At 34.5% G+C, this 14,229-nt stretch overlaps 1 protein-coding gene across 6 annotated transcripts in view; it reads right to left on the reverse strand.

Moving 5' to 3' along the window:
- Positions 1-4,309: 4,309 nt before the first annotated feature.
- Positions 4,310-14,229, reverse strand: part of CADM2 (cell adhesion molecule 2) — a 1,000,353-nt gene continuing 990,433 nt past the window's right edge. For 3 of the 6 annotated variants that reach the window (XM_070597821.1, XM_070597820.1, XM_070597823.1), the window contains 2 exons: positions 12,748-12,873; positions 4,310-11,947 (listed from right to left, as the gene is read on the reverse strand). In XM_070597821.1, coding sequence (XP_070453922.1) covers positions 11,829-11,947; positions 12,748-12,873 — 245 coding nt within the window. In that variant the 3' untranslated portion in view covers positions 4,310-11,828. The remainder of the gene's footprint in view (positions 11,948-12,747; positions 12,874-14,229) is intronic. The other 3 variants (XM_070597817.1, XM_070597818.1, XM_070597822.1) reach the window with 1 other exon arrangement.

Below are 14,229 nucleotides of genomic sequence, written 5' to 3' on the forward strand. Positions count from 1 at the left end.
AGAGAATAAAACATAATTTCCCATCCTCCCATACACCCATTAAATCAAGGCATCGGAAGATAGTCCAAGGTAATTCTAAAGATACTTTTGAAACCAATAGGTTGTTGCTATATTATTGAAATGATAAGCAGGGCCAGCTACTTAATTGGCACAGTCCTCTGCAAAATGAAAATGTGACGCCCTTTGTTCAAAAATCAGAAAAAAAAAAGGCTTTTCCTTTCTTGTGTTGTCTCTCTCTCAGCCTGTAATAACAGTTGTTATTTGCCATTTAATGTTGTACTCAGTTGGGCCCAGTGACAATCACGGGCTGAGTGCAGGCCCTGACAGGTAACCGGCCCACCCTGACAAGGACATCCCACCCAAACCTCCCTGAGCCTATGCCTTGGCCGCTGCCTGGGTTGGTGGGCTGCAGTGATCACTGGGTGTGAGAAGGGGAGTGGGCAGCCGCGAAGCTGTCTGGGGAAGCAAAGAGGTGGTAAGAGGCAGAACCCCACATGAGCCGAAGCTCTGCTCCCCCAGCACATTCTCAATGACCCCAGCGGACTTAACTTAGAAAACACAAATTTTAAGATAATATTATTAAGAACTTCAAGATGGCCACTGTAGAGCATGGAACCCCAAACATGAAGCCCTATGCAGAGTCTCAAGTCCTGAGCAATTTCGCTGGTCATCCACCCATGGAGACCACCCTGATGGTAAGCACTGGGTTGTAGCTTGAACTAAGAAGTCCTTCCACTAGTTCCGTAAGAACCACTATTGCTGTTACGAGTGTAAGCAGACCCTTAGCTGTAAAAATTAGGATTTAAACTGATTCATATCTATATGTTTGACAAAACGTGACTATTTTTTCAATAAACGGAGTTTGTTGCCGTCTCTTTCTCCTCTACATGCCCCCAATAAAATTATAAATCTCCAGTTAGATCTACCCACTGTCAGCAACCTCATTAAATAAATTACATCACAACTGTCTTTTAATCATTCCTTTGTGAAGATGTTAAGAGAAGCTCAGAATCTTACAGATTTTAACAATGGAGACTCTAAGATTCCTGCAATATAGATTGTGCCTCTGACAAATGAACATATGCTCTACAAACAATGTTGCGGGAAGGAGAATCTGACCTTGTCTTCCAAAGGCACAAAATCACACAATAGAGAGGCAGTAGTTGCGGTTCAGTAGTCAGCTCTAAATTCTAAATCTGGCTCTTCTGCTAAGTTAGCATGTATGTGATCTCTTATTCTTGTTTCCTCTTTTGTAAAATGTGGTGCTAGTTTTGAAGATTTTTTCCAAAATTATCTTCTAGTGGGAAAGTGATATTCCTTCTTTGTCTCTGGAGAAGCAGAAGGTATTTGAATGTAGAGAATCATATAGTAGGTGAAAGGAAAAGCAGCATCTACTCTCACTGAGTACTTCTGTAATCCTTGTGTGTTTATGTTGGGGGGGTTCCATATCAGTCAGTTCTCTGACACCAGCTGTGTGTCCTACAGCTGAACTCAGTTCTGACACCAACAGCCTGAAGAGTTAGTGCAGACCCCACAGTTGAAGCGCTTAGTCTCAGAAGACTGCCCCAGACTTCAGAAGCCAATTGCAAGTGGTAGATCTCTCAGTTACCCACAACTTCTGTCCAATTTGGCTGCAAATCAGAGATTCCCATAACCCCCTCCTCAGTTTAGATCATTTGCTAGGACAGCTTGTAGAACTCAGGAAAACAGTTTCCTCACTCTGTTACAAGGATTTATCTCAGGGACAGCCGGATGGAAGAGCTACATAGGGCAAGGTATAGAGAAAGGGGAGTGGAGCTTTCAGTCCCTCCCCAAACTCTCCACCCTCCCAGCACCTCCCCGTGTTCATCAGTCAGGAAGCTCTCCAAACCCCATACTGTAGGGATTTTTATGGAGGCTTCATTACGTAGGCATGACTGATTAAATCGTTGGCCATAGGTGATTAACTCAACCTCCAGCCCCTCTCACTTCCCCTGAGGTCAGGGGTTGGGGCTAAAAGTTACAACCCTCTAATCACCTGGTTGGTTCCCCTGGCAACAGCCTCCATCCTGAGGCTATCCAGGAGCCCTCAGCCACCAGTCATCTGGGTAGCATATAAAAAACACATCACTTCTGGGGATTCCAAGGGTTTTTAGAAACTGAATGCCGGGAACTGGCAGGGAGAGCCATACTCCAATACCTTAGCACCAAGATCATTGGTAGTGGCTTGGTACAAGAAAGACAAACAGCAATGAGAAGTGTTTCTACAGTTGGGGATGTGACGTTTTGTGTAAGCCTATAGCTAATTCTTAGTCCGGAGTTCACGGTTAGAGTTAAAATGTGCCCCAATCTCTGAACAAAGTACTGTGTGTAAGTTCATTTTACGACTCCATCAGATTAGCAGGAAAATCTGTAAGCATAATACGATGAAACATGATAATATCTTCTATGACACCTACAGGCCAAAGAAGGGGCTTTAGTGTCACAGGAGGCAATGGGTGTGTTATTTGGTGCTTAGGAGAGGGAAATAGCCTGAAGCATGGGAATGAATAATTTATAGCAAGAGGTGCAAACTTGATAGGTTTATATTTTCATAGAAACAAAGTCAGTTTTAAGAGTTACATTTTAAAGCAAATGAATACGCAATTGGTAGATTATGTGGTTAAAATGGGAGTCCTCAGATCCCCGAATCCCCCTGCCATGGAGCCACCAGTCTGGGGCACTGCTGACCCTCTGAGATCCCCGTTTGTAAAGCTTCTCTGATCTCCGGCAGAAGGATACTAAGACATCTTCTCATTTGGTAAAATCACCAAATAGACAAATCTTACCTAAGAAGTCTCCAATTCTCTTTTAGTCATCTTTTCCTCCTCATACATTGAAAAAAATTTCCACTTCTTGATATTCTTTTAATTTGAGAGTAAAAAAGAGATATATTTCTGATATACTAATTTTACTAGTTAAATATGTTTTCAACTTTTAGGGTGAATGATTCCTGCATCCCAGGGGTATTATGTTGTTTTTCAGCAATATTTCATTAGTGTAAAGGCTACACTTTATTGCAGACCAACTCCAATCTATGTGAAAATGTATTCCTTAAATTTGCCTCATGTTCCTAGTATATGCACCCCCAATCTGTGTAAGGATGTAGTTTAGTAAAGACAAAATGAACTAAAGTTTTGATAGTATGTGCAAGACACGTGTTTTTAAGACTTTTAGTAATTTACTGACTCTTGTCATTGTTATGGCCACTTTTCAGAAGATGAGTTAATTTCCTAAATATTTTAGCATAATAAATTATTAGCTTATTAACCAGATCTACGTTTTAAAAATCAACATAGAAAATCTTCAGAGAGAAATATCCATCAAATTTGAGAGCATGAACAGTGGTTGAAAGATAGGCTATTTGTATATTTATTTTTCAGCTTGATTAAATCAAAAGACATCTTTCATAATTATCCTTTTTTATTAGTAGAATTTCCCCATTCCTCCCTCCAACATAAGAATGTCAAAAATACAGAAAATGATCATTACTTGGAAGGATAATGTAATTATTAACAGGTTTTGAAGGTCTGGGCAAAAAACGCTATCTTCAGATTGTCAGTGTAGTTCATAAGATAGACTAACTCGATATATAGCAGGTGTTCAATAGTTGTGTTTTGATTAAATAACATGCAATGTAGAGTAGTGCTAAGTGTCATTTAAAATGCAACCAGGAAACTGTTTTTCCCCTTTAATCTCTTTTCTATAAATTATTTATTTGTAAGGTTTCAAAACATGAGGGAAAAAAGTATCCTTAAATTTAGCAAAACAAAGTATGGCTTGAAAAAATGTTTAAACTATATAAATCCTAGAACTTCTTGTTTAAAAAGATGTGCAGTTATTTTTAGCATCGTCCCAGGATTGTCATATATTGAAGGTCCCTCTCATGGACTAAAACTACTGTGCAATTTTTAAGTAAGAACACTTAGACTTTACCCTTTAGTGAATCATATTAAGTAGAATTTCCAGTATTCCTCCTTGATTAAAAATTGCCAAAGAATGCTTTGACAGAAATAACAATTGCCATTTGAAAACACAGAATTGATTTTCTAGGAAACATGGGTATCACATGTGTATATGGTTGTAGATCTGAATAAGAATGGGCATTTTAGGTATCAGAAAAAAAATGAATCATGCTTGTGCATTTGTTATTTCAAATGTCATCATTTTCTTCCCGATGTGTTAAATCTGATCTTCGATAGAGTATCAAGTTTGCTTATATGTATTGCAGGAATTTTGCTTGGAAAAATGAATTAAAATAAATAAAATAAACCAGATACAAAATCTTGCCTTGTATTTACAGATAAATTTTAATGGAATATTTCATGGTCTAACACAAATATCAGACCCAATGACACTAATTCTTGTACAGCCTTTGGCTTACCCTGTATAACAAAATCTGTTATTTAAAGTAGACTATAAAAGACCTTATGGTAAGTGAGCTTCCAAAGACACAAAGAAAATCCTCCATAAATTTAAAAGCTTATCTCAAATTCTTATTGGCATAAGCTTAAGATGGATATATTATTAATTGCATTATCTTAGGTAGTTGAAATATATAATACTGGTTAGAGTGTGAAAATTAAAAAAAAAAATAGGTTTAAGTATTTTTGCTTCTGTTCCTAGTCAACATTAGTAAACACACATAAGTCAATGTAAAATTACCTTTACAAGTTTTGAAATTTTGGCAATTTCAAGCAAATTTCCCTAAGTCAGCAACATTTTTTTTACCCTTAGTCAGCATATTACAAGGTTCATATATTCCAAAGAGTAACGATTAAATGTTGTACAAATAAGTTAACATTTATTTTTACTACTGCTTAATTTTTAAAACTTCCACTTAGAAATTTACAAGGAAAATGGGCATCGTTGAGGAAATCGAAAATGAATGGATAATGTACGCAGTTGAAAAAGATATGCAAAATGTGTTTGGCATAAAGGAATATATTTTGTAACATCTTTTATAACCTGTCAGTGGGAAAAAAAGAAAGTTCCATCTTTCAATGTCTGTTTTTAAGAATAGGAAAATGAACTAAATGAATAGACGATTCAGTAATGTCCAACAGATAACTAAAATTCAAATTTTATTTTTCCATATGTATCAGACAATTGTTTTTCTGACAAGACTTTACTGAAAGATGAAGTGCAAATGGGAACCCTGTAAGAATGTTTATAAGAGTTGTACATGACATATTTTAAGCGCCACTAAGTACACATTGAATACTTTGTAAGTATATAGGCATATCAACATGCAAGTGTCATGTACCTAATATTACAATATGCATTTTGTTTTTTTGAAAATGCTAACAGTAGATTCAATAATTGTCTTTCTCAATCTTCTGTGCAATATGTTTGATTTTTGTGGATCTTCTTTACAGCACAGAATTTATTTTTATGCTGTCATAAATATACCCTTCCAAAAGTTATGAATTTCATGTCATACAAATAGAACATTTTATTTTTGAGGCTATATTATTGGGAACACCTGCGTTTCTGGGTACCATTTTCAGAGATAAGTCTTTAAATTCTTTTTAACATGGCAGACTTGTTCCAATGTTGGTTATGTTGAAATATTTATGATAAAAATGGAGCTTTCTTGAGGAAATATTTTTTGGTTGAATGAAAAGCTAAACAACCAATTCACAAATATTGATGTGAACTGAATATGAAGAAAATAGGTCAGCAATCCCAAACTCAGAAATCCTTAGGTTTCTACTTAACTGCATCATTGAATCTACAATAAGTACAGCAGGTACAGTGAAATAAATTTGTAAAGAGATTAAAATTTTATACATTTATAAGAAGAAAGAGAGCTAGTGTTGAAAAATTCCTAAATTATTTTTCTTCCTATGAGAATCATTCAATACACTAGAAACACAGAAAAAAGCAAAAAGGATAGATAACAATTCAGTTTACATTTCATTTTTTTTAACCAACTGGTGACCACTGCTTTCAACCATCAAATATTTTATTGCATATACCTTTCACTATCAGCAAATATAAAGAGAAAAATGTCTACTAGTATCATGTACAAGGAAAAGCATCTAAAGAAAGAAAACATTTGAGGTTTGACAGTACTGTGTGTAAGAGAAGTGTGACGTGGCGTTTCATACCGCACTTAAAAGTCCGTGTAGGAATCACTGTGCTCTGACCCTGGGTGTGGGAAAGTGCTTAAGTGCTGAGCCCTGGTAGCTTTTTCTTTTGCCCCTGCAATCTTCAAATACCTTTTAAGTTTTCTTCTTTTGAAATATACAATATATTTCATAGGGGAAAATAGTGTTTTTTCTTTACATCTTTTACACATTTGGGCCCATTCTCTCCAAAATAACCATACATTTCTTGTAACTAATATATCTATTAGGAAAAGGTGGTAAGGATTAGACTAACGGTTATTTGTCACATGACCACATAACATAGAAACATCTTACTTCAACTTTAAGCATGTTTTATAGATTCAGCATCACAATTTGAGATATTTTCTTGTATCTTTCTTTTCTAGAGGAAAACCTGCTTTTAAGTGTCATTTCCTTTTAGGATAATTAAATTACATCATTTGAAAAATTCATATTATGTCTGTGAGACAAAATAAAGTGAGAAATACTTTGTGGCAATACTTTACATTAGGTATTCAGGATTATTTGATATAAGGAGGCAGTTTTAAATACCTAAATTGTCTTACATAGATAACGCTTCTTGGGAAAATAAATCATATACATGATTTTTACTTAAAAGCACAGCGTTAATTTGTAAGAGATTGTTGCATTTTAAATTTCAAATGAAATGTCATATTGGATTGCAAAGTGTTGCCATTTAAATTATTTTTTAAAAATCAACACAATTATATTACATTGAAATATTAAATAGCCATGAGAAGAACTATCCTTATAAAGTTATCGTATTTTGCCCACAGGAAAAGTTAATGATAGAAAGGAAAATCAAATGCAGATCCATACACCATTGAATACACTAAAAGTTGGCTTTTGAGATTTCCCAGGGGGTGGGGAGTGGACTGTTATGATAGTCCCAAAAGAGTGCTTCCTGGGATATCTTGTAAATCGTTATTTATTCTATTTATATTGAAGTATCATAGCCCATGTTAAAAGTGAGAGGTAGAAGGATTATTGTAAGTATGCATGGCAGAGAACTGACCAGCTATATCCAATAGCTATTGCATTCAATATTAATAATCTCAAGACATAAAAATGCTGATGAGTTTAGAACCCATTCTTATATGTTGTTCCCTTTAGCTCTCTTTATTATCTTGCTACTTTCAATCCATTGCCTTTGGAAGGGTATAAGTGCAAAGGGCATGTTTGGGGTAGAATAGGGAGAGAAAGGGAAAATAATGAATAGAAAAAGAAAAGATATAAAAAAATTCCCATTTAGAGTGATTTTAACTATTAAAGGTAACCTATGTTCTTTGACTGAATAAATTTGTATTTATAATAAAAGTACCACAATCCCTTAAAACATACACACATTTCAAAGAAAGTTTAAGAATTCTGAATTTAGTTAGATATGAATCAAAGTTTAAAACTCAGGCTATTTCTTTCTCTCCAGTAATGCTAAAAACTAGGCCAAATATTTTTATTGTGTCATGTTAATGATTAAGTAAGGAAAACTGAACATGTTGTTGAGTCAGTTGTATTTTTAATTAATGCTTTAGTATATGGGAGGTGAAGATTAGCAACCTCACGTATTTTGTTGAAGAATTCTTTAAAATCCCTTTGCATTAAGTATCCAGCAATAGAATTGCAGATATTGCACTGAGTATATTTCAATATTGCCAGTGTATACTTCAAAACAAATTCTATTATCTACACTAAGATTTCCTCTTTCCCAATATTCAAAATGCATATTATAATTACATGGGTTTCCAACATCCATACACAGCAAGTACAAGATACTTACATGTACGTACACTGTAGTTACCTATATTTTGCATAGTTTTTAGTGTGTACTTTGTGCCACTTAATAAAAAGCATTACTCAGTAATTCTCGTTAGATGTTTCATTTATTTCAGCTGTGGTTGGCAGTTGTGTTTGTTTGTTTTGTTTTGTATATTCATCATAGATTACCATTTGCAAAGGGGGATAATATTGGGCGTTTGTAGAGGGTTCTAAGTAATTAGCAACATGAGAAGTTGCAGCAAGATATGAAGTTTTCATTTTCTCCACAATTAAAAAGCATAACACAAAATTTCACATTTATCATTCATTAAATTATCCTGATGTCCAAAGGAAAAGGAAAAGGATTTTAAATGTTCCCCTTGGTAACACTTTGCAATAAGTGGCACTAAATTACACGATAACTGCTATGTTACATGGAAGAACCGTCACCGTTAGACAGCTGCTGTACATGTGCCTATATGGAATCTCAATGCTGTTACAATCATGAGTACATAATTACAAGTGAGCCTGTCCTTTTAACTGAGATATTTATATTTTTACAAAGAAATAAAAATAAATGAGGTGTTAGCTTCTTTGCCATATTTAGGAAAGTTATTTTTCTTTTTCTATTTGTTATTCTAATTGTGGAGTTTCAATGCAATATTAAGCGTCTTGAATCAATACGAGTTCATCCAGTTTCTAGACTAAACTCCAAAATCAAGTTCCTTAAACTGCTTCTTGGACTCTCTGGTAAAAGAAAACAAGTTGAAATCTCTCTCTCTTTTTTTCTCTCTCTCTCTCAATTACACACATACACACACACACACATCAATACTCTGCTCATGCTCTCTGTCTTTGTTCTTGCACTCACAAACTTTCCTTTTTTTCCCTAATTTTGATAATCATTCTATCTAGGACACTCAAAAATGGAAAAAAGGAAAAGAAGACTGCTGTTTACACTTTTTGATGGAGGACAATCAATCTACACTGTAAACAGTACACTGGCAGAGAATAGCTACCGTGGGTAAAGAACAACGTTCCATATTCTACTAGGGGTGTGACTGTGTTCACATGCCTTCCAACGAGTTCCGTAGCTACTGTGCTCACCCAGCAGAGATAGAATTGGACTCCCTGTGCATACGAGTGTTCACATTTCAGACACTGCAATTGACATGATTCCATTTAGAAATGTTATTTCATATTTTTTCCTGATTTTATAGAAATGAGCAGAATGTTTACAATTTCTTTTGTTTGGTGGAAATCAAATATTTTTTTAAAGATAGGAAAATATAATTCCATTGCTATTTTTTTCATTAACTAAAAATGATACCTAATTCAAATCTATTTATTTTAACCAGCAAAACATTTGGATTAGAGCCTATGAATCACATAATACACCAGTTAGTTTCTTTTAAAGAGTTCTAATGAGTTTTTATATTACTCTAAAGGGTTAAAAGAGTCAAAAAATCTTGCAATGCAACCAATTTTGGATCTCTAATTTTACAGTGCTATAAATAATGATTCAGTTATTTAGGCAACAATTTAGCAGTTGGAGCCAAGTAGAATATAGACGAGATGAAGAGGGATGTAAATACAGCATCGATGAAGAGTAGCAATTTTGTAAGTGCATCCTGAAATTAGGCTTTAAATAGCAATTGATGATGCAGTTTATACCACCTACTTCTGTAATAAGAACCTTTCCATTTTTTACTAACAGGATGAATTTTGCTTTGTCTTTCTAAAGATTATGCATTGAAAGATATGAACAGTTTATAAACCTATTCTAGTTTCAATGTGTCTAGTAGCACCTACCTGATTCTCTCAAACTACCATACTATATTAACATATTATTGCATTTTTCCACAGATGGTATGGAGTGAACTGTAAAAACAAGCATGCAATCACATCAATGCAGACTTATTTCCTTAAAATGTCATACTGTATATGATTTATTATGTTAACACTCAACCACATCATATTATTTATGTTCTGTATATTCTGAAAAAGTGCTGCTTGACTGACATCGTCCTTTTTCTTTTGTAAGAAATCAACAAGATAAATGCTTCAACAATCAAAAAAAAACAATTTAAAAATTCTAACGTTGTCTTTAAAAGATTTATACTTTTCTGATAAATAATCTAAGACACAGCACCCTTGTCTTTCATTTGATATTAACACATGATGTCATACTCAACCATTCTCATTTCCCAAAAATAAATTCCAAGATATTTTTAAACCATAGGACACCGTGCTTTCAGACATCACAAGTATAGCTACCATATCGTCATATTTATTTTCTTCTTAAAGGTGCAATGCTTGTGAATGGGAAAATAATTTTTATCTAACTGGATTTTTAATCTTTAGTATATAATAAATTTAATGAGAACTAATCTAGCAATATTGTATTTGACTAGAAGAAATAATACGACTTTAGATTGACTCTGTGTCATATTTAAGAATACAGCATTTCTTAATGGTTAAATACACCAAAATTTCAGAAATAATCCAGAGAAAGAGACTTTCACCTTGGAGTAAAAAGCATGGCAGAAATTTCTCTATCACTCACTGTTTCATAAGTTTGTACCTCACAAAATGCATAGACAGGAATTTAATATAAAGGATTAGCTCATTTATACAGAAAACATATCTTAAACATATCTTTTTGGCAAACCAACATAGGTGAGCAGCTCTGGAACTGCCAAATTAAAATTTGTAAATTTTTAGCAAACTAAGAGTTTATTTTTAGGTTATTATTCAACTGTGGTTGTAATTTAAAACCTGAGGCTGTGCACTGGTTGTTAGCTTAAAATTACCTTTCCTTATAACATTGTGCTTCCATTGTATAACAAATCAAAATTAACAAGAACTAGAAAAATTTGTTGTTGAACAGTGCTAGGACATACAGACAAAAATACTAATACATGTTATCTACTTATAATATTGGTTTAAGTAATATCTAAAGGGATATAATGGACATTAGAAAATGCTTACTTATGACTGAATTACCTACAGCCAAAAAAGTTAAATATGTATCAAATAATGTTTAATTGGATTTATTATATGCACTATATACAGATACTAAAATGTCTCAAAATTGTGCCCTATGGATACTTCCATTTTGTTTAGGCAGGTGAGTCCTTGTGGAGCAAATAAATTATAGAATCAAATTAGACGAATGAAATCTTTGTGATTCTTCAAGCAGTAGAATGTTTGTAAGAATTTATTGGTAAATGAAGCTAAAATAACCTAGTGGTGGGATCTATGTAATTATATAAGATGTCATGTCGTGATTGCAATTCATACACATGGCTCCTGTATCAAATACTATATTTTTAAATAGCAAGTTGATACAGCTTTACTAGTATATCTCAAACATTCCAGAATCTATACTGCAGTGTTTCCTAGGGCATATGTTTCCAAAATGTCTTTGAGGATAGACAAGTAGAAAACATTGTTTGTACACCTCTAATCTCTGATTAAACTTAAGCACATTAGGTCGTTACCTAATCCTGTTCCTGTGGAAACTGTTCAATGGCAAAGTGACAATGTCTATGATTTAGAGGGAAAAAAATGAGGGCAAAAAACCTCTGCATACATTTTTTTCAATGTATAAAAACAATTCAATACCATGATCCAAGGAGATGATTAACATTGTTAAGGCTGTATATTCAAGCACTGTATGTTAAAAGAGCAATGGTGTGGAATTTAGGCAGTAAGAAGTGTCCTGCATTATGGATGGTACAGTAATTAAAGAATGATGCTTTCGACAGCTGATTGTTGGTATGCACTGGCTACTGAGAACAGGACGGTATGGAAGTGAATAAGGGTAGCAGAAGATGGTACAAATAAATTCCGGAAGATGACAGCCAGTTTTCTCCAGCAGCCAGCCTGATAAGTAAAACTCAGATCTCGGCCTGCATTTTAAATGAAATATTCTTTTTTCTCTTCAGCATTGACTTGGCTGCCTTCAGCATTGATAATGGCTGTGTCAGCATCTGGTGCATCTTCAGCTCCTTTAGCTTCATTTGTTAAATACGTTCCTATGGGTTTTGGAAGAAAAATATGTTAGTTCTGTGAGACTAATAAAATAGCCAGCATTGAAGCTACAGTCATTTAGGCAGGAACTTATGCCAGATTTCTTCTATGTTGGGACATATTCTGAGGCATAAATAAACCACACAATTCACCCTTCTAAAGTTGCAGACTTTCTCAGTTTTCAGGTACATGCTGTAGATAAAGCTATAGCCAGGTTAACTAGAGGCAATAGCCAAACTGGAATTGGGTACTGAGCACTCTGATTTCTTCAATGCTGGATATGGACCATGTGATCCCCGCAGCTGTAGCAATCAGGGTCCTTTGTTAAGATGTTGATAATGATCACATCAGATATGTCACCATTCATTTTGGTAACTCCATTTAAAAGTAGATTACATCAATAGTTTGCTACCTAGGCCATTGCAAAAAAATTATGTATTTTCCTCACTACCGTGGCCACATGTGTGTCCATCAACCTACAAACAAAAACACCACTTCCTTAAGATTATAGTTGAATTTCTGTCCTAGAGATAAATTAAAAACTTGCTTCTATTTTTTTTCTGAGCCAGTGATTCATTCTGTGACTTTTGGCCATTAGCTAAACATTATTTTGCTAAGATAATCCGACTTTAAAGTTGAGTAAAGTAATCAAGAATTCCCTGAAACAATTTAGTATTTAGTTCACTCTCTTCCCCTCTCTCTCTGTCACACACATACACACACACTCATATAATATTTCATGATAAAGCTAGTCTTTAGAAATTTTTTGGCCAAAATTAAGAATACTTTACTAAATGTAACCTACCTTTATGTCTTGCCAGGTATCGACCAAGCAGAAATATAGAACACAGCGTGACAAATACAACGACGGCCACTATTCCTCCTATAAGAGCATGATCAGGGCCAGTCTGGCCAGCCAGAGCATTGGGATCTGGGAAAAAGAAGAAAATATTGCTCAAACTAGTGTGTTGTTTAGTCATAGAGTGCATATTTGCATTAAAATGAGTTATTTTGAAAATTAGCACATTTCTATTAAAGTAAAATTTCATTAACATGTATTATACCAATAGTCTAGTCAACAAATATTTATTGTGTATCTATAACATACAAGATACTGTGGATATAACATTTGCCTTATCAATCACTGTTGCCATAGAGCTTACATTTTAAACTGGGGAGACTGGATAAACAAATACACACAATATGATTTTGCATAGTTTTATGCCTCTCCTTCCTCCTCTCCTCCATCTGAAAATATGTGTGTGTGTATATCTCTTCGTGTGATGAACACAACTATACCATTTTCTAAGTAAAATTACGTCATGGGGAAGGCTGGGGCTAGAGATGAGAACTTGAGATTTATCATTATAGAAACATTATTTAAAACTATGGAAACTGATGAACTCCTTAGGGAGTGAGTCTAGATAGAGAGAAGAAGAGATCTGAAAACCGCGCCCTGAAGAACTCTTGTATTCAAAGTCCACGAAGAGGAAGTGATTCCAGCAGAGCAGATGGAGAAGGAGAGAACAGGGAGGTATGAAAAGAGCCCAGAGAGTACACTGTAGTTGATCAAAGGGAAGAACGTATTTCAAGGAAAGGAGGGTGATAGAAACTGTTAAGTGTTATTGATAGAAGGAGGAAAATGAATACTCAATGTTGAGGATTAAGTGCCTATTCGCTTTGTAGCTTTCGAGGAAGTGTTTGGAAAGATAAACATTAATGACATACTTTTACATTCTGCCTTTAGTAAGACAGTACAGGAAAGAAATGAGCCCAGTAAAGGGTAGCCTGTTTTCAAGTAGAAACCAAAAAAAAAAAAGAAAATCAAAAGAAAACCCACACATTTGGATACTCAAAAGTTTGGAAAATCAACTATTTGTAGAAGTTGCACAATAAGGGATAAAACTGAGTGAAGTTTTGAGCAAGAAAATCCATGAAAAGCTCAGCCCTAAGGCAAAGATCAGATTGAGTGTACTGCCCACCGTCCCACTGTTGCAGACAGCCTCATCATAGTTGCTTATAGTCCAGAAGAGGGATTTAGAGGAGGAAGAAAGTGAAGAAATAAATTAGGCTTGGCAATTATACCTTCAAAAGATCTTGGAGTGTGATTATAGGCACATGAATATGACAAATAGATTAGGAGTCTAACGTGTTTTTAATGGAAACATTGGGCCAAAGAAGCCTGTGTCCAGATAGAATAAAGAAGTATGACTATTTGAAACTTCAAACAACCTTTGGATCTCCAAACTTGGAAAAAGCAAGGAGTTAACTATAAAAGCTGTGTAGT

Source organism: Equus przewalskii, chromosome 27, assembly GCF_037783145.1.
Source record: "Equus przewalskii isolate Varuska chromosome 27, EquPr2, whole genome shotgun sequence".
In the NCBI taxonomy this organism is placed as follows: domain Eukaryota; kingdom Metazoa; phylum Chordata; class Mammalia; order Perissodactyla; family Equidae; genus Equus; species Equus przewalskii.